The sequence below is a fragment of the Scyliorhinus torazame genome, chromosome 16 (assembly GCF_047496885.1).
Source record: "Scyliorhinus torazame isolate Kashiwa2021f chromosome 16, sScyTor2.1, whole genome shotgun sequence".
In the NCBI taxonomy this organism is placed as follows: Eukaryota; Metazoa; Chordata; class Chondrichthyes; order Carcharhiniformes; family Scyliorhinidae; genus Scyliorhinus; species Scyliorhinus torazame.
Window position 1 is genome coordinate 35,629,507 of NC_092722.1, and position 21,710 is coordinate 35,651,216.

Genomic DNA, 21,710 nt, shown 5'->3' on the forward strand with positions numbered 1-21,710 from the left:
GTAAGTCTACCTGTATGTTCTAACTGAATTATACAATCTTCACAACAATTTGCGGATCTGGGCTGATTAGAAAATGAGATTTTGAACACAGTTTTCATCCAACAAATGCTGCTGGAGAGAAATTCCTCCCATCTCCAAAATAGTTGAAAGGGAAATGAATAAGGAATATCTTAGTTAGAAAAAATTGTGTAGGTAAAAGGTTAAAACTAAAAAGATAAAATAAATCAGAATAGAAGGGAAACAATTGGGAACAGGAGGAAAAGTAGGTGACCACTGGTAAACTGCCTATTTAAAAAAAAAAAAGGTAAAATAACTTTTAGCAGTTAGAGTAGGGGATAACTCAAGTGATCATTACCATTGGTCTGAGTAATTTCAATGCAGTATTAGTATTGGTTTCAAAATAATTGCCCCAGGCAATGAAAGTGCTTGCCATCTACGGGTTAATGTTTCAACTTTTTTCTATTAAGTTAACTTACTTAATTTCACCTTACAACCAGTGTGAACATCACTAGCCATTTTCTCAGAATGAACTGTAATCAGATGATATTTATCGTCCACAATTAAGTTTAATTATCTAGTGAACTGTGAATTTAGTGCACGTTACAGAGGATTACATATTTAGCTCAATCAGAGTGAGAATGTGGAGTCTGGACAAGATTTTCCCCACCATGTCACTAGTCTGACTTAAACGTAGATTAGACTACACTTCCTGAATTAAATTTTGGCATCCCAAGATCAGTGGAATTCAGATGAAATACAACACTGGATAAAAGAATCAAGGACAGTATCACCACTCAAAATTCAGTGCAATAACAATGTCTGTTATTTACACTCCTTTTCTAGTCAACAGTTTAGAACCATTATTGTCTGCTCCCCATTAGAAAAACGTTCCAAGTATATTACTCGAGTTACATCATTCAGCTCCAAATTGTCCATTATGAGACCACTATACCTCAGTGAAGGGGTGCCCAGTACAAAGACCCTATTCCCATCAACTTAGAAATGATGTACCTTATACAATCTGATGTACCCTAAAAGGGAGAACGTAAAGCTGCAGGGGGGAAATTTGCTGGACATGCAGCAGTTGAACCAATCTACCCCTGCATTAAACTACACATTATGGTGCAACCCTGTAAATCAGGAGTTATACTACCTGCGCCCAGCTGTTCTTAGTGTAACACTTTGATTAATTGCATTACTCCACTAAAGCAGATTGACAAAACACCAGAAGGCGCAGGAGACCTGACTCATCCTTGGCATTGTATTTTCTTACCCTTTGAATTTATAGAACTGCAGCATAGGCGCGCAATAAAAATACAAACACAGACACCTTGGAACCAGTGACCTAAAAACAAAGTGTGCCTCATGGATACAGTTCTTTGTCTTTCCTAATGAGATCACTGTACATCTGATCATATGTAGTTTTGAAATCGTATATATTTGGCTTGTCCGGAGCCGGTCCCGGTAGCTTCACGTGTGTCCCTGTTCCAAACGATCGGACATTGAAGCCTTTTTTACTGTAAAGAGGAGAAAATAAACAAATTTAGAATGCAGAAAATCTCAAATTAGATTTGATTTTTAAACCGGTCAAGCACAGAAATATACAACAGCAAATATCACAAAGGGCTTAATTTGAAACATCAACTAAACTGATAGCGGAGCAAAATAAATCCATGTTTCGGAAACAGCTAGATAGGACTGCAAGCTGGACAAATGTAGTAAGGTGGTCTGAACGGTCCTCAACTACATCTACCTCATGATGTGTTTCTATGACCCAGGATTCAAATATTAACTAAATAGCTTTGTGAAACATACAAAGTCATTTGGCCAGTGTTATATTAACAACAATTTAAGGTACAAGTCATCTAAATAATTAGATGAGCTTTCACTATCATGACCCTGCGACTTCAAGACTGAACTTATTTAGATTCTATTACTAATTGTGTAAATGCATGAAGACCTTGTATTTCAGAAACATCACTTCAAAGATACACCAGCACAAAATACTCATCGGTTGTTGGTGTCCATAACTTTTGTATCAAATACATTTGCAATTTCCTGCATGGAGCAAATCACATTTGCCTCTTTGTTTATTCAACATCCACTCCACCCACAAATTATATAAAAATAATAAAGGAGGCCAGTGTGGTGCATAGTAGCTACAAAGTGGTTCCAGTTCATAGAGCAGATTGTTTGAAGTCGCTGCTTTGCATAGACTATGAACAGCAAGGCATCAAACAAGAAAACAGCAATAGATGAAAAAACAATTCAATGCAAAAGCAGCGAATATTTACTAAAGCAAGTTGCACATTCTGAACATTTAAGAATCAAGACACTTAACTGAATTTAATGATGGGAAGTGACCGCCACACCTGCTCCCAAGTTCTGAACTTGACAAAAGTAACTACTGCAAGTAGATACAAAGCCACTTTAAGTTGTCAGATTTAATGTTTCTAATACCAGATAAGCCTTTCTATTTAAAAATGTAATATAGAAGCATCAGGAAGCTAGAGTATCAACCAGTGATAAAGAAACATACTTGTTTGGCTAACTGAAGGTTATATAAACACTGTACCAATTTCTGTGCTCACTTTGTGGGTTAGTCTTCTCAACTCTTCAAACAATCCAGGAAGACTGAAATTGACTGGGTAGTCTCCCTGGAAAAGATTCTGGCAGATAAAGCAATCACAATAAGTGTGCTTCGCTATGCCTATTTGGGCCAGTCAAGCAAACTGCCCCAACCTGGAATTCAGGCCGCCACTCCACAGCAAGGTTGTAAGATAGGGAAAAGTTTGCCACAGTAATCTTTTAAGCATCCTTTTGTTTTTAAATTTAGAGTACCCAATTCATTTTTTTCAATTAAGGGGCAATTTAGCGTGGCCAATCCACCTACCGTGCACATCTTTGGGTTGTGGGGGCGAAACCCACGCAAACACGGAATATGCAAACTCCAGTGATCCAGAACCGCGATCGAATCTGGGACCTCGGCGCTGTGAGGCAGCAATGCTAACCACTGTGCTGCCCATCTTTTAAGCATCATTGCCCCAAGAATATAGGCAGACCTACAGTAGAACTTTGCAAGTTACAAGGTTCAGGCAATTAAAAAGTATTACTTGCCACTTGAGAATTACCTCCACTATTTAATTTGTATTTCCGATTTATTGTACTGAAGACTCATTTTATAGGATTAAAACTTGCAGATAGTAAATGCAATGTTTGGGATGGTTTTACACCACACAGGGTAACAAAGATTTTAGGTTCATTTTTGTTTTCCAAGTTGATCTCAGCCAGAGTAGCTTTAGAGTCAACGGATTTCCATTTCTGGGTGGGGAAAACATCTCAACAGGTTGCCAATAACCTATTTGGAAAGCACAAATGAATGTTCTTTTAAAAATAAATTGAGTGCTCAATTAATTTGCAGTGCTAGCCACTGCGCCACCGTGCTGCCTTGCACAAATGAATGTTGAGCAAAGACATCACCAACCTCAATGGAACTGTACCCAGTGTTAGCCAATACAATAAGGACAAGGAGAAACTTGGGCTCCAAGTCAAATTCGCAATGAAGTTGTATTTTAATTTTTTTTAAATTTAGAGTAGCCAATTCATTTTTTCCAATTAAGGGGCAATTTAATGTGGCCAATCAACCTACCCTGCACATCTTTGGGCTGTGGGGGCAAAACCCACGCAAACACGGGGCGAATATGCAAACTCCACATGGACAGTGACCCAGAGCCGTGATCGAACCTGGGGCCTCGGCGCCATGAGGCAGCAGTGATAATCACTGCGCCACCGTGCTGCCCTGCAATGAAATTATTAACTATGAAGGGCAAATAGTTTTCACTTGATTTGACAGTTTACAACCACGATTACTTTCCTTTCTACAGGGAGAACTCCCAATGCATCAGCCCATTAAATAAATTGCAGCCTGAAATAGAAGTTTAGCATGCAGACATTAAAGCTGGAAGATACCAGTGGATTAATTATACAATACATTTCACACAAGCATGGTCAAACAGAACATGCACACTAAATGTAACTTTTGATCTAGATGGCAAGGGTGTAGCGAGTAATAGCAATTCACACAGGATTAATTTTCACTTTTTTTATTCAAAGTGCTGCTCGACAGTCAAACCACATTCTCCTGCTGAGTAAGTGTCCTGTGTCAGGTCAAAGGTAGCCTTGCGAAGTTGCAGGACAATGTAAAATTAATGTAAATGGAGAGATCCCACTCAAAGGATACCAAATGATCCCTCTAACTAGTAAAATCTACAGAATCCTCCTCAATGGAGACACAGATGATAATTGGCATAATAATCCAAAAGGATTGTACTTTTACATAAACACATCTGGATTGCAGGACCAGAAAAAAGTGGTGGAAGCAGATTCAATGCAACTTTCAAGAGGGAATTATATATAACATGCCCATATTTGAAGGGAGAAATTTGCAAATTTGTACAGAGAAGTCACAGTCATGATGGGCTGAATGGTGGGTGGCCAGATTTTGTGCTGGATGCTTCTAGGTGATTTTAGGTGTTCTAAAACAAGAATTCCCTTCAAGACCGCCAGATAGTAAGATAAAACTACCCAACTCCCAAAAGGTACTTCATTCCAAAGCACTAATCTGATATAGTGTAGTCAGCTTGTGAATTATCCAGCCTGCTCTTTAAAGAATGATCTCAATATTGACATTCGAATTCAGTCATCCAGCTGGGACTAAAGCCACTGAACAGTTACAAACATTAGCTGCAAATGCCACCAGGGTAGAAAATATGGTGAAACTCTTTTGATGCAGGAAGAGAAATTATGTCAAGTTCACAATTCATACCTAGAACATACAGTGCAGGAGGCCATTCAGGTCTGCACCAACCCACTTAAGCCCTCACTTCCACCCTATCCCCGTAACCCAATAACCCCTCCTAACCTTTTTGGACACTAAGGGCAATTTAGCATGGCCAATCCACCTAACCCACACATTTTAAGCCCTCCACTAACTCTTTTCTCTCAAATTCTTTGTCCGACTTCTTAACTTCCTCCACTTAAACACTGGGAAAACAAAAGATGGGATTTTCATCCCACCACAATCTCTTTAGGGCAATTTGGCATGGCCAATCCACCTAACCTGCACGGCTTTGGACTGTGGGAGGAAACCGGAGCACCCGGAGGAAACCCACGCAGACACGGGGAGAACGTGCAGACTCCGCAGTGACCCAGCGGGGAATCAAACCTGGGACCCAAGCGCTGTGAAGCCACAGTGCTATCCACTGCGCTGCCTACTTCAAGGAGAATTGGAACAAGGTTATCAGATGGCCCCTGAAGACCAAACCTTTTTTCTTTCATTGGATGTGAGCATCACTGTTCCATGGCCAGCATTTGGTGCCCATTCCCAATTGTTCAAGATGGTGGCGGCATGTGGTGTTGGTGCACCCACAGCACTGTTAGGAATGGAATTCTTGGATTTTAACCCAGTGGCAGTGAAGGAACAGAAATATAGTCCCAAGTCAGGATGGTGGAGGGGAACTTGACAGTGGGTGAAGTTGAATGATGAATTGTAGAAAAATACATAATCAGCACTGAGATTATTGAAACAAACAGCAGGGACCACAAACCCATCTCCATAGTGACACAAGTTTCAAGACAATTTTCATACATCCGCGGTCTCACTGTCCAACTCATGTTCTCCACCCTTATAAAAACTAGTTACAGTGGCACTGTTAGAAATTTAGTGCACTCCATTACAAGCCAAATGATAGATCAATTCGTTTAGAGGAAATGGGCTCAAGTAGTTTGTCAGACAGTAATTGATATATTCTACCTGTGCACAAGATCTTGTAACAATTATTAAAAATCCAATAAAATGCCAAAACCATCCCCTTTTTTATTGAATATTCTGAAGAGGCAAAACAAAAGCTGTGGATTTTACTCATTTCATGTGGTAGATAAACATTGATCTTGACCAGATTGAATAGCTGAGAATCCTATGAAAACGAAGACTTCAAATGCCCCAAACGCACTGACTGGTGTTGGATATAGCTCCATATCATTTAGCCAAACATCACTACTTCTCTCAAGCAAACATTTGAGTATTGCTGAAAGAGGGACCCGCTGTCAAAGCTTTGTCTTGCACTCGAGGACAATCGCAAGAATACCAAATTTCAAAAAGCGGAACAATTTATATTGTATGAGAAAAGATTGGTTAGCAAGTCAATTCTGACTGATTGAGGCGCTGCGATGGGGAATGTACCAAAGAACTATTGTCCTCCACCTCCAGGCTTTGTTTAATTCAAAAGTGCAATGTCTGGACATGTTCTTTTAGCTTGCAGGGGCCAAGGTCCCTGCACGTGAACCTAGCTTCTTGCAAGTGTAAAGTGAGCCATTCCCAACTGGCTGTGTAATTCTTAGCAAGCACAGGATTGTTCAGCAAACACGGTCTAATCGTGGAATCACATTGAATGTCAGCCATTATGTTGAGCTTTGCAAGCATTATTTCATGTGTTAACCCAGATCAGACATCAATATCACAGTTTAAATCCACACTATTACGAGACTGCATACATCTCAAGCTATTGATATTAACAAATCTTGGCATTCTGATTTTGGATTTAGCAGCATTTTCGTAAGAAATTATAACAAGTTGTGCAACCAAATAAGTTGATTTTTATTCTTTATCCGAGTAATGGTCCTCATCTATCATGTCAGCTTTATTCCCATAGTCCTCTTTCCTTTAACTATGTAATAAGCCCATACTTTAAAAGTCATATTTCATCAGCTCAAGGTTATCTTTATTTTTTCACCTTTGTGCCCCAAATCTCTAATTTTACCATCAACACTGCTTCTGTTCCAGATCCCACAGCTGTCAAAATCGACATGTTCACATTGAAGTGTTGAACGTTTGATTATGTAGATGAAAGGCTCTGCACTCCAAATTACTGGTTAAATAACTTGCAGATTAAACAGATAATTTTATCCACAAAGTTGACTCAGCAATGTAGTTACTTTACAATGCGGTTGTCACCAACTACTAGTATGAATGGCTTGCAACTTGTGGCATGGTTTAAAGCAGAGAATTTAGTTCAGGATCCCTTCAATCAGGATGCTCCTAGGTGTTTATGAGCTAACCGGGGGTTTCCCCATTGTATTTGCAATGTCATTCTACCATTGGCACAGTGGTTTCATTTCAGGTCAACAGATAACAAATGTCATTTGAACTTGCAGATGTCCAATCTAATACTGTAATGAAACAGTGTGATACTTCATGGAAGGAGGGTCTCTGTTCTTCTGCCAATTCAGGCTATAGAACTAAATTTAACATTGGTGCAAAGTCAAACAGCTGAACACCAATGAGCAAGTGCAGTGAGTCACAAAAGCTGACTAACAGTAAGCAGAAAACAGGAGAGATTTGAAGTATTTGCCACATTACAATATATTTTTCCCATCATTAAAGTTACAAAGCCAGTGTGCACAGGGCAAACCCTTAGCCCATCTCATTGATTGCTTGCTCCAAAAAACAATTCAAATTGAACCCAATTCATGGTCTCCACAAGACGTGTACAAGATCCAAGCTGAAGGCATTGCATCTCATCTTGGGCTTGATCTGATTTTTGATCTTAGCCAAAAGGCTGAGAAGCAATAATATATTTCAATTATTTTCCCCCCTAATTTCAGAGGATAAAAAGGGTCAGTGGTAATTCTGAAATTACCACTTTTCCAGTTTGCGTTCAACCAATTTCACTGAACTTCCCCAAAATGCACAAATTTTGATAGTTGCAACACTGTAGCAGCATTTGGTACCATTTAGCACCTGCCTCACAGCACCAGGCACCTGGGTTCAATTCAAACCTTGGGTGATTGTGTAGAGTTTGTACTTTTTCCGTGTTTGCGTGGGTTTCCTCCGGGTGCTCCGGTTTCCTCCAACAGTTCAGGAATGGCAGGTTAGGTGGGATCACAGGTAGGGCATACTCTTTCAGAGGGCCGGTGCAGACTTGAATGAGCCGAATGGCCTCCTTTTGCACTGTATCAATTTTATTCTATGGTTCAGAATTTAGCCACACTTGCAACCCCCTAACCTTGTATTACTTTGTTGTCTTGCATTCCTTCACAAAAAAATGAGTGGCCCTGTCACATCATTTGGGGAAGCACGGTAGCATTGCGGATAGCACAATTGCTTCACAGCTCCAGGGTCCCAGATTCGATTCCGGCTTGGGTCACTGTCTGTGTGGAGTCTGCACATCCTCCCCGTGTCTGCGTGGGTTTCCTCCGGGTGCTCCGGTTTCCTCCCACAGTCCAAAGATGTGCAAGTTAGGTGGATTGGCCATGATAAATTGCCCTTAGTGTCCAAAATTGCCCTTAGTGTTGGGTGGGGTTACTGGGTTATGGGGATAGGGTGGAGGTGTTACCTTGGGTAGCGTGCTCTTTCCAAGAGCCGGTGAAGACTCGACAGGCCGAATGGCCTCCTTTTGCACGGTAAATTCTATGATCAAACTGAGCAATATTAACAGAAATAACCAAGCGATTCCACCCTCCCATTTCGGATATGGCAAGAGAAATATTAGAAACCCTCAGAATCATCCACTCATGGAAAGTAACCACAGGAACTTAAAATCTCTAGTACGTCAGGAGCCCAAGGATCTATGATCAATACTAACCGCTGAATCAGCCCATGAGATAAAGCAACTTTAGTTTTCATGCAATAATTCCTTTTATGAATATGACAGAACTTGTCAAGTTTTAAACTGCAAGCTACGATGTGCCTTTACTTAAATTCAACACTCAGTAAACATTCTGTTGGCAACTACACTTCAAAAAATTTAATTGGATGGCTCTATAGAAAGGACACAATTGGCTGAATGATCTGCTTTTTGTACTTTGTTTTATGATGGTCGAAAAACAAGAAATCTGCATTAACCTTTTATGGGCTCAAATTAAGAAAATCAGTTTTACAGGGTTGAGAAAAGGGTCAACGAGCACAAGCGAAAAAGAAAAACCAAGGGGCAGAAAGGATGAAAGCAGTTGACCAAGTGAGCATTCAGGTTTAACAGCAGGAATAAAAGTGAAAAGGGCACAGTTTGAGAGTTCGATAGGAATGGGGTGCATGGTTGAAACGATCCCGGCCTGCACAGCGAGGAACAAAAGTGTCAGAGGAGTTTTAGCACTGATTGCAATCCAATCACCTGCATCAATGTACAGAATCAATTAACCTTTACTCAAACATGGTTCTACTCAAAATGCAGGATGTTTTACTGGTTCAATAATTTCTGCCACAACCTTTGCATCAAACCCAAGTGCTGAATATTTCTCCACATTTGGCTTGGACAGAGATTACATCCTGAACAAGTCACTGAAAACTTTTAGACTAACATTCCAACACAATTAAACAGCAATGTAAAGTGTACTTTATAATCTGCAAAGAGTGTAAATGAAACTATTCTGCAGAGAAAACTGCAAAACGATTACAAATGTTCTTTTTAAAATCAGAATAATTCTCAGCTCCGCCAAAAGTCAGCCAAATAAAAGTGCCGCCTAGGTGGGACATGCCCAAGCCAGTGTGCTCCAGAGGCAATTCCTGAAATACACGGAATTTGCAAATGTCAGTTTGGCAATAGTTAACTTGTCAAATATGCAGGGCGCAGTGGTTAGTAGCACTGCTGCCTCACGGTGGCAAGAAGCCTGGTTCGATCCCAGCCCGCTGTCCGTGTGGAGTTTGCACATTCTCCCAGTGTCTGCGTGCATCTCACTCCCACAACCCAAAGTTGTGCAGGGCAGACGGACTGGCCACACTAACTTGCCCTTAATTAAATAAATAAAAAACGCATCTAATTTCAGTGTTTTGTGAAAGATAATCAGATGGTTCGGTTGGTGGTATCGCCCATTTCAGACAGAAATTGCAGAACAAGTTCATGCCAGTCCAGTAGTGGGGAGCATCTGCAATTCGATCAGATGAGAAAACTCCTGGTCAGCCAAGTGTTCGCTGGTCTACAGTGCGTCCATTTTAATATTCCCATCTTTCCTTCCAAATCATGGCCTTGTCCCACCCTATCTCTAACCTCATCCTGTCCTACAACCCGCTGAGTTCTCAGCATTCCTCCAATCCTCATTACTTGTGCATTTCCAGTTTTAAAAATTGCAGTACTATTCATAGAATACCTACACTGCAGAAGGAGGCCATTTGGCCCATCAAGTCTGCACCAACTTTCTGAAAGAGCACCCTACCCAGTCCCACTCCCCTGCTCCAAGTCCACCTAACCGTTGGACACTAATGGGTAATTTAGCATAGCCAATCCATCTCACCTGCACAGTGGTTAGCACTGTTGTTTCATAGCGCCAGGGTCGATTCGATTCCCGGCTTGGGTCACTGTGTGCGGAGTCTGCACGTCGTCTCCCCCCCCCACCCCCACCCACCCCCGTGTCTGCCTGAGTTTCCTCCCACAAGTCCCGAAAGACATGCTGTTAGGTAATTTGGACATTCTGAATTCTCCCTCGGTGTACCAGAACTGACGCTGGTGTGTGGCGAGTAGGGGATTTTCACAGTTAAGTTCATTGCAGTGTTAATGTAAGCCTACATGTGACTGTGAGAAGCCAGAGCATCCGGAGGAAACTCTCACAGACACGGGGAGAAAGTGCAGACTCCACAGTTATCCAAAGTCAGAATCGAACATGGGTCCCTGGCACTGGAGGCAGCAATGCCAAACACTGCCACCCTAACATTGGCAACTATAATTTCATGGATTTTGTCGAATTTACAGTGCAGGAGGCCATTTAGCCCATCAGGTCTGCGCCCCTAACCCTGTAACCCAGCAACCCCACCTAACTTTTTTGAACACCAAGGGCAATTAAAAAAAAAATACATTGAGTACCCAATTCATTTTTTCCAATTAAAGGGCAATTTAGAGTGGCCAATCCACCTAACCTGCACATCTTTGGGCTATGGGGGCAAAACCCACAAAGACATGGGGAGTGTGTGCAAACTCCACACGGACAGTGACCCAGGGCCGGGTTCGAAGCTGGGACCTCGGTGCCGTGAGGCAGCAGGGCTAACCCACTGCACCATCGTGCTGCCCTACCAAGGGCAATTTAGTGTAACCTGCACATCTTTGGACTGTGGGAGGAAACCGAAGCACCTGAAGGAAACCTACAGACATGGGGAGAACGTGCATACTCCACACAGACAGTAACCCAAGCCGGGAATAGAATCTGGTACCCTGGAGCTGCGAAACAACAATGCTAACAATTGTGCTACAGTGCCGCCCACATGCTGTGAGAAAAATGACCATCTCCATTACCAGAACAGATGGGTGTTTAATGTCTCAACAATAACGTGTCTTTAGCAAAGTAATACATGGCAGCACAGTGGTTAGCACTGGTCCCTCATGGCATCAAGGACACTGTCGGGATGTTCGGGAGGAAACCCACGCAGAACGTGCAGACACCATACAGACATCCTGGGCCCCAAGTTTTGCAATTCTCTCCATCACTCTCCTCCAAGACAGTTCTAAATTGCTCACTAACCAAGCTTTGGTCACTTGTCACAATATCACTAAGCAGCATAGTGTTAAATTTAGCTTGATTACACTCCTTTAAAGCCCCTCAGGGTATCTTACTTTTTAATTTTTTTTAAATTAAGGGGCAATTTAGCGTGACTAATTCACCTAACCTGCACATCTTTGGGTTGTGGGGGTGAGACCCACAGACACAGGAAGAATGTGGAAACTCTACACGGACAGTAAACCGGGGCCAGGATTGAGCTTGGGTCCTCAGCACCATGAGGCACCAGTGCTAACCACTGTGCCGCCATGTGTTACTTTGCTAAAGGCGCATTGTTGTTGAGACATTAAAAACCATCTGTTCTGGTAAAGGAGATGGTCCTTTCTCTCACTGCTTGCTATCTTTGGATGTTAGTACAAAAGAGCTACCACGCTGACCGAGAGAACATTCATGGCATTTCAAAACAAGTGAAAAATTGATGTGATACAACAAAATACAAGTACGTTAAAACCTGGTCACGGTTCATGCTGATTTATAATCAAAGAACAATACAGCACAGGAACAGAATGCCCGCCTAAACTAAAACCTTCTGCACTTCCATGGTTTGTATTCCTCTATTCCCATCCTATTTATGTATTCGTCAAGATGCCTCTTAAATGACGCTATCGTATCTACGTCCACCAACTTCCCTGGCAGCGCATTCCAGGCACTCACCACCCTCTGTAAAAATACTTGCCTCGCACATCTCCTCTAAACGTTCCCCCTTGCACGTTAAACCAGTGTTTACCATGCGTGAACAATGGAAACCTTTGAAATGAGGGGCAGCCAGCAACCACAAAAACTGTACAACAGCAAGATTGCAGCAAGGAGAAATACCACGCAAGGAAAAAAACCTCTGCTAAATCCCTCAGACCTAAACTGGATGTTATCGTGCAAAAGTTATCTTACTGAGGCTTGCACTGCGAGGAAGACATTAGGATCAAATATATTTGTCCTTATTTTCACAAGAACCGTTTCTGCAATATTCAGCCAAAGATCAGAATTGGTAAAAATACAACCCATGATTTGAGCCTAAACATTCCAGGGAAACATGGAAGCTTCTCATTTCGCACACAACCAATAATTAATAAATCAATAGATTATGACTGCCTCAAAGAAACTCCAGCGTGGCAACCCCATGCAAATTTCATATGGTTTTAAGTGCAAAGATTCTAGAAAGTTAGCCATCTACAAAAGTAAGGTTACAAATGCATTACAACAAGCAGCAATAAAGGAACTTACATTCACCCTAGTCTGTGCCAATGTTTATAACCAAAGTCTACACCTCCAGCAACCCTCCTATTCCATTTATTTATTTCATTGCATCCTTTCTGCTCATTATTCTCTCATGTTCTCTTCTAAATTTCCTTTTAAAAACTATGTAGCTCAACCGCTCCCTGTGGTACCAAACTCCACATTCCAATCCCAGAGAATAAACACGTTTCTCCAAATCTCCATAATGAACTAGTAACTGGTATATGGGCCTCTAGTTTGGATTCTGCCACATTTTCTCCACATCTACCCTGGCCTACCAATTCATTATTTCAAAGACCTTTATCAGATCACTTCCAAGTCTCTCTAGTGAAGGAAAAACCCTGTTCAATGGTGAGGATACAGAAGAATTGTAGCAACAGTCTACACCTTACAAAGAAAACTACAATTGAGGGAAACTCAGAAACAGGCAATTCTTACTCCCAGTGGCCAAGGATTTATTGAATGACATTTACCCCTATCCATCACACATTTGACTCAGTATTATAATGCCACAGTTTTTCTGAAATATGAAAGACCCATTTTCTTTCGTATTTTCAGCTAGAGACAAAGCCCAGACTCTGATATGGCATTGGACAATTTGTTGGCAACCACATGCATCAAAATAAATCTCTCCACAGATTTTGCAAGTCCAGGACATACACTCACCATGCCCTCCGGGGCAAGAGCACTGATTTTCCTGCAGTGGCCTGCACCAGCATACTAGCTATCCAAGTCATAATCTGACAAATATGATCATCAGAGCAATTGGTCAGAATGGAGACTTGGAAGAGGGGGTTGGTTAGTAGTAAATATATGAACAAGTAGGGAGTAAATAAACAAATAAACCACCCCTTCCCGTAACAAAATGAGCAGTTTGAATGAAAACTGCTATGTGTCAGCATAGCCCAGTCATGGAAATCACCAGCAACCATCAGCCCAAGACATGACCATTTCCACTTCAAATAGCATCTGACCGAATCCTCATCAGAACCAGCAGTAAACAAAGAGAGAAAAGTCTTATCATAATGGATTTTTCTCCTGATGGGTAAGTGTTTGTTCAGTCTTGCGTGTCTTAACACACACGATGAAATGAGTGCTGAAATGGTGCCATCTGGAAGTTTATATGCCTTACTTCTACAAAGCTCAGTGAGCGGTGGTGAAATCAGAGAAATCGCATCCAATCATTATCTCGGGCTGTGGACACAATAGGGAGCGTTCAAAACCTAAGTTATCGGTCATTGGGGACACATTAAAAATAATTTCCCCAAAGAATACGCAGTGTGAACAAAGAATCTTATCCTGCATTAAAATTACTAATTTACTCCCCCCCCCCCCCCCCCCCCCCCAAGTCAAAGTGCACTGAAAAGTTGACTTTCAGTACTGTAATTAACGGAGGATAATAGATAGACAGGAGCAAAATTAGCAGGCAACAAATCTCAGCAGCGTCAGGTGAGCAACAAGCAAAGCTTCAACAATCCAAGTCACCCCAATGTAATCAAAGTGAAGCCAGAGATTTAACAAGTGACAACCATCCAAATAGTTCATATTTATAAAAACCTATTGGGATGGGTAAACTTAGCAATACTAGGTTTTCCTAGAGTTGAGCAATGCTGTGGAGTGATCACAAGTCTTCTCTAAAAGCAAGGTAGAATAGAAAAGGGTTACCATGAACTCTGGGTAGCTACACAGGTGCAAGACAGCCCAACAGCTCAGATCAATTAAGACAGGAAGAAGAATTTAAAAAGCTGAGATATATTCAATGCTGAAGAAAACGGTCCAAAACCACATGCATGCTGTGATTTGGACATGTTATCATGCACTTTAAAGCCCAGAAATGCATCAAGAAATTGAATCAGAAGAAGAAAAGATCCCAAAAAGAAGTTTGTTCTTTTTTTAAAAAAAAGCTTTACTGCTGGTGCAGAATTTATCACATCCGAATGCTTTAGAATTCTACAACATCTGTTCCTCGGGTTCAAAGCCTGCCAATTACTCCAGCCCTAAGTAACTCACCAAGGCCACTGTCCAGGACTAAACACAAAAATGTTTCTTTTGGTAAATCCAATAGCTATGAACTGACCAAAGAAAGACACTATATATATATATATATATATATATATATATAGTCAAGCAGTCAGCAGAGTTCAGTGGCAGTGCCCTATAGTGGCATAATGAGTACTACAGGAAAATTCAATCCCCTGGTCACACAATTGCAGAGTGGGGAGATAGCAGCACATCTGCATACAGCATGGGGCCAAATGTGTTTGTGTGTACAGAAACATAATCAGATGACAGTTAATGCCGAGCCAAAGGAGGAAGGCGAGGACGAGTTTGGTCAGAGAGGAAAGATGGAGTATCTTCAGGAAGAGAGTTTAAGAGGTATAGGGAGGGAATTCCAAAGCTGAAGTCAAAGGCGGCTGCAAATACAGAAAAATATGGGCTCTGCACAAGGTGGAAGAATGCAGTATTCTTGGGGATTACAAAGGGAAGGCAAAGTCATGGAAGGAGCTACATTTCTAAATTACGTAGCCATCAGCCAATGAGCACAGGAGTGATGCGAGAATGGGACTTGGTGCAAATTAAGATATGAGCAGTAGACATTTGAATGAGATTAAGTTTATGTAGCGTGAAAGAGCTCGGAAGGCATCGGTTGAATCTGGAGTTCAGAAAAGAATGGATAAAGCTAAAGCAGAAAATGGGCTGAGGGGCAGGGATGGCCAATATTATGAAGGTTGAAAGCAACTATTATGGGGTTGGAAGCTCAGTTCAGGCTCCAAAAGTTCAGTCTGAAACAGATCGAGGGGGAGGGGAGTTTGTGGTAGGGGCCAAAGGTATTAATTTTGATCTTCCCGATATTCTACTGGAAAAGATTAGTTTATTCAAGGTGAATGTTGGATAAGCAGCTTTGAGAAGCAGCAATGCAAAGGTGGAGAGCAATGAGGTAAATTTGTGCATCAAGCAAAAATAAATCAGGCTCCAAGGACTGATTGTGAGGCCCCAAAAGTGATTTTTTTAAGATTGTGCAGCAATCACCAAGCCAGGCGAAGTCATGTGAGAGTACCTTTAAGAAATGGGTGTTTAAGAAATGTACCTTTAAGTAAAAATGGGTGTTTATCAGTGATGTCAGAGAGTGGGTGGAGTTGGGCTGTCTGGCAGCTTTTTACATTCGTTTTAGGCTGTTTGCTGCAGGGTGTGTTTTAGTTTTGTTTTCAGTGTTGGAGCTGAAGCTAGACAAAGGCAGGTGTACTGTTGATCTCTCTGCCATGAAAAGACTATCTCTTGATCATTTGGTGAATTCAGAATTATAAATGTTCCCAGTAGTGAATGCAAACCTAATGTGCTTCTGTTAAAAGGTGTTTCTTCTGTCTTCTGGATGTTGTTTGGGAAGTTACTAAAGATTACTTAGTGTTGTATTCGAATTGATGGTTGCTAAGATGTTCACTATGCTTTAAAAAGGTTAACTTGAGTTCATAGAATAAACATTGTTTTGCTTTAAAAAATACTTTTCGATTTCTGCTGTACCACACCTATAGAGTGGGCCGTGTGCTCCCCATACCACAATTTATTAAAAGTTGTGGGTCAGGTGAACTCCATGATACACTTTGGGGTTCTCTAAACCCTGGCCCATAACACAGCTTCCTCAGCAAGTGAGTGTTCTCGGGAGCCTCCACTGAATTTCATCAGAGACAGACTTCAATGATGCCAGTCATTGATTGTGGTGCACCAGAGTTGCAGTCCAGGTTCCCTGCAAGGCCTCATTTGTGCCGGTTTGCTGCAGTGGCCGTGGCCAGTGAGAAGTGCTTGATGTTGGCGTGGCAGGTTGAAGACAGGTAGGCAGGCTGTGGGATCTGTGATGACGAAGTAGCAAATAAGGATGTGGGGGCAGAAAGCAAAACGTCAGATTCACTAGTTGTGACTGAGGAGCTAAAGTGCAAATTGAACAATGGAGACACATTGGAGGAGGATGGTAGTCAACCACATCAATGACTGCGTACAGATCAAGAGGCATTAGTGAAGTACAGACAGGCAGATTGCACTGGACCAAAGATTAACATTTTTGGAGGTATCAATACATTGAAGGACTTGAGGGGAAAAAGGCTGAAGTTGGTGAACTAGGAAAAAGATGGCAGAGCCTCATACAGAAATATTTATTTGGGATGGGGTGGCACAGGCACTCAAGAAGTTTTTTTCTGGTCGGTAATTTCTGGAGGGCAGCACAAGTGGATAGCACTGTGGCTTCACAGCACCAGGGCCCCAGGTTCGATTCCCTGCTGGGTCACTGTCTGTGCGGAGTCCACATTCTCCCAGTGTCTACGTGGGTTTCCTCCGGATGCTCCGGTTTCCTCCCACAGTCCAAAGATGTGCAGGTTAGGTGGATTGGCCATGATAAATTGCCCTTAGTGACTAAAAAGGTTAGGAGCGGTTATTGGGTTACAGGGATAGGGTGAAAGTGAGGGCTTAAGTGGGTCAGTGGAGACTCGATGGGCAGAATGGCCTCCTTCTGCACCACATGTTCTAAGAACAGTAAATTTGAAATGGATAATAAGGACACTTCACAATGAAAGCTAATTAAGATAAATTGCTTGGTCAGTATTTTAGTAGCAGGTTGGTTAAAATTAAGGTCGGTTTTAGATTCAAGTACAGAGCCGTCAATAGGGGGGGGGGGGGGGGGAAGAGAAGAGACACTTTGACATGTTTGGATAGGTGACCAAAGAGAAGGGACACAAAGGCAACTGGACGGATCAGGTTAGTCAAAGTCCACAATTCCTCACACGTATTCTAAAGGAGAGTGAATAGTAAAAGAGCCTGGGGTTAACTGTGCATTCCAGACAGCAGGAGTGGGGTGGGGTTTGAAGAAAAAACAGACTCCGAACTGAGATTTAGGGGAAGCAAGGGCGAGAAACACCAGCAGACAGTATTGGATGGGGGAGGGGGGCGACCAGCTCCCAAAATGGGGAATGAGGCACATTCCAGCCCTACCACACATTCGTGTCTAGGGTGCGGCCGAGTGGGCCCATGCAGGCCCAAGGCAGCGCATTCGATTAGTTGATGGCGCGTGTTGGCCCCGAGAGAATGGAACGGACTCTAAAAGGCGCACGGTCCTGCGGGGAGGGGTGAATTACCGGAGGTGCGGAGTAGGCCCGGTGACCGGCGGCGGGCTCGGTTTGCTCACTCCTGACCGGTAGGCCCGGGAATGGGGGAAGAGGCGGGTTACCTGAGGATACTATGCGCTTCCATGCTCCGGTTCTGGTTACTCGAACACACCACCGCCACTCGCAGCGGATTCTGGGGCATCTCCTCCTCGCGCCGCCGCCGCCGGGAGGGGAAAAAGCGAAATATAAAACGACCGGAAGCGGCGACCGCGCGACCGGAGCCCGGTCAGACACAAAATGGCGCACGGCCACCTACTTCCGGCGGGGATAATCCAAGTGCGCACTTCCGCAGGCGGAAATGACATCACACGAGACCTCACTTCGCCCTCCATTTTGAGTGTTGCGTAGAGCGCCAATGAGCCAATCAAAAGCTCGCATTTGCACCGCGCCTTTCACCGTCGCAGAGGATTGACATCCAGCTCAGTAATATTGAACACAAAGATGTGCAGTTTAGATGGATTGGCCACTTTTTTGAGGTCAACTAAATGTAAGAAAGGGATGAAGCAAAAAAGGGCTGCTCCTGACCAACGTAACAAAGATCAAAGCAAACTTAAAGACAACAAATAAGAGTGCAATTAAAGGGGTCAATAAAGCACCCAGCCCCTGCGGTGCCCACAGGACACGGAAGGCCTCAATGGTGCCCGTGGACACTGCATGCTCCCATTACAGGGACACATGGCCGCGGACGTAGCCATAGACTAGGGGTAGTCAGTCTAGTCGGATGACCCCCATGGACGTCTGCTGCCTGGACCTATAAATGGCGTGCTTCACTAGGCCCAGTAGCAGTTTCACAAGGAGGTCTTCCGCCTTCCTTGCCCCTCTCCGCACCAGGTGCCCGTAGATCAGGCGCGTGGGGCTGAAGTGCATCAAAACTCCGGCAAAAGATTGGTCAGAAAGCTAAAAAGGGAGCGCTGACCATAACACATAACATAGACATGATCCACAGATTCCACTAGGCTGCAAAAATGGCAGGCCTCTTTGGAGTCCGTGAACCGGTGCAATCGGTGATTGTACGGCACTGCTGCATGCAAGTCTGGTAGCATCTGCGAAAATGGCGGAGGATTATGCTTTGCATACAGAGGCTGGTGAGATGAAATGTGAGAACGAGGGGGACTCTATCCTTGTTCTGGGAGGGAGTGGAGGGGGCGAGGGTAGTGGCGTGGGAGATGGACCGCACACTGTTGAGGGCCCTGCCCACAACTGTAGGTGGGAAATCACGATTGAGGAAGAAAGAACACATTTTCGAAGCACCATTTTGGAAAGTGGCATCATCGGGACAGAGGCGAAGGAGTTGAGAGAAAGGGATGGAGCCCTTACAGGGTGTAGGGTGCGAAGAGCTGTAGTCCAGATAGCTGTGGGAGTCAGTGGGCTTGTAGTGGATATTAGTTGATAGTCAATTGCCGGAAATGGAGACAGAAAAATCAAGGAAGGGAAGGTAAGTGTCTGAGATGGACCAGGTGAAAGTGATGGAGGGGTGGAAATTGGAAGCGAAGTTGATGAATTTTTCCAGGTCCGGTTGAGAGCATGACGAGGCACCAAAATAGTCATCAATGTATCGGTAAAGGAGTTGTGGGAGGGGGCCCAGAAAGGCCTGGAACAAGGAATGTTCCACATACCCCATAAAAGGCAAGTGTAGCTAGGACCCATGCGGGTACCCATTGCTACACCTTTGATTTGGAGAAATGAGCAGATGCTGCCAGACTTACTGAGATTTTCCAGCATTTTCTCTTTCGCTGCATGCAACACCCTCCATCCCTGGTGAGGTAATGCATTTTGGAAGGTCTAATGCAGGTAGGGAATATACAGTGAATGGTAGAACCCTCAAGAATATTGAAAGTCAGAGAGATAGAACATAGAACGATACAGCGCAGTACAGGCCCTTCGGCCCACGATGTTGCACCGACATGGGAGGTCAAAAAACAAAAGCCATCTAACCTACACTATGCCATTATCATCCATATGCTTATCCAATAAACTTTTAAATGCCCTCAATGTTGGCGAGTTCACTACTGTTGCAGGTAGGGCATTCCACGGCCTCACCACTCTTTGCGTAAAGAACCTACCTCTGACCTCTGTCCTATATCTATTACCCCTCAGTTTAAGGCTATGTCCCCTCGTGCTAGCCATTTCCATCCGCGGGAGAAGGCTCTCACTGTCCACCCTATCTAATCCCCTGATCATTTTGTATGCCTCTATTAAGTCTCCTCTTAACCTTCTCTCTAACGAAAACAACCTCAAGCCCATCAGCCTTTCCTCATAAGATTTTCCCTCCATACCAGGCAACATCCTGGTAAATCTCCTCTGCACCCGCTCCAAAGCTTCCACGTCCTTCCTATAATGTGGTGACCAGAACTGTACGCAATACTCCAAATGCGTCCGTACCAGAGTTTTGTACAGCTGCAACATGACCTCATGACTCCGGAACTCAATCCCTCTACCAATAAAGGCCAACACTCCATAGGCCTTCTTCACAACCCTATCAACCTGGGTGGCAACTTTCAGGGATCTATGTACATGGACACCTTGATCCCTCTGCTCATCCACACATCCAAGAACTTTACCATTAGCCAAATATTCCGCATTCCTGTTATTCCTTCCAAAGTGAATCACCTCACACTTCTCTACATTAAACTCCATTTGCCACCTCTCAGCCCAGCTCTGCAGCTTATCTATGTCCCTCTGTAACCTGCTACATCCTTCCGCGCTGTCGACAACACCACCGACTTTAGTGTCGTCTGCAGATTTACTCACCCACCCTTCTGCGCCCTCCTCTAGGTCATTGATAAAAATGACAAACAGCGACGGCCCCAGAACAGATCCTTGTGGTACGCCACTTGTAACTGAACTCCATTCTGAACATTTCCCATCAACCACCACCCTCTGTCTTCTTTCAGCTAGCCAATTTCTGATCCACATCTCTAAATCACCCTCAATCCCCAGCCTCCGTATTTTCTGCAATAGCCTACCGTGGGGAACCTTATCAAACGCTTTACTGAAATCCATATACACCACATCAACTGCTCTACCCTCGTCTACCTGTTCAGTCACCTTCTCAAAGAACTCGCTAAGGTTTGTGAGGCATGACCTACCTTTCACAAAGCTATGCTGACTATCCCTAATCATATTATTCCTATCTAGATGATTATAAATCTTGTCTCTTATAATCCCCTCCAAGACTTTACCCACAACAGACGTGAGGCTCACCGGTCTATAGTTGCCGGGGCTGTCTCTACTCCCCTTCTTGAACAAAGGGACCACATTTGCTATCCTCCAGTCCTCTGGCACTATTCCTGTAGCCAATGATGACATAAAAATCAAAGCCAAAGGCCCAGCAATCTCTTCCCTGGCTTCCCAGAGAATCCTAGGATAAATCCCATCAGGCCCCGGGGACTTATCTATTTTCAGCCTGTCCAGAATTGCCAACACCTCTTCCCTACGTACCTCAATGCCATCTATTCTAATAGCCTGGGTCTCAGCATTCTCCTCCACAACATTATCTTTTTCCTGAGTGAATACTGACGAAAAATATTCATTTAGTATCTCGCCTATCTCTTCAGACTCCACACACAACTTCCCATCCCTGTCCTTGACTGGCCGTACTCTTACCCTAGTTATTCTTTTATTCCTGACATACCTAGAGAAAGCTTTTGGGTTTTCCTTGATCCTACCTGCCAAATACTTCTCATGTCCCCTCCTTGCTCGTCTTAGCTCTCTCTTTAGATCCTGCCTCGCTACCTTGTAACTGTCAAGCGCCCCAACTGAAACTTCACTCCTCATCTTCACATAGGC

At 43.4% G+C, this 21,710-nt stretch overlaps 1 protein-coding gene across 1 annotated transcript in view; it reads right to left on the reverse strand.

The window, feature by feature from the left end:
- Positions 1 to 18,173, reverse strand: part of ssu72 (SSU72 homolog, RNA polymerase II CTD phosphatase) — a 132,958-nt gene extending 114,785 nt beyond the window's left edge. Inside the window, exons 1-2 of the mRNA XM_072478249.1 lie at positions 17,984 to 18,173; positions 1,374 to 1,517 (exon numbers count right to left, since the gene is read on the reverse strand). Of these exons, the coding sequence (XP_072334350.1) occupies positions 1,374 to 1,517; positions 17,984 to 18,063 (224 nt within the window). The 5' untranslated portion in view covers positions 18,064 to 18,173. The remainder of the gene's footprint in view (positions 1 to 1,373; positions 1,518 to 17,983) is intronic.
- Between the last annotated feature and the right edge of the window lie 3,537 nt (positions 18,174 to 21,710).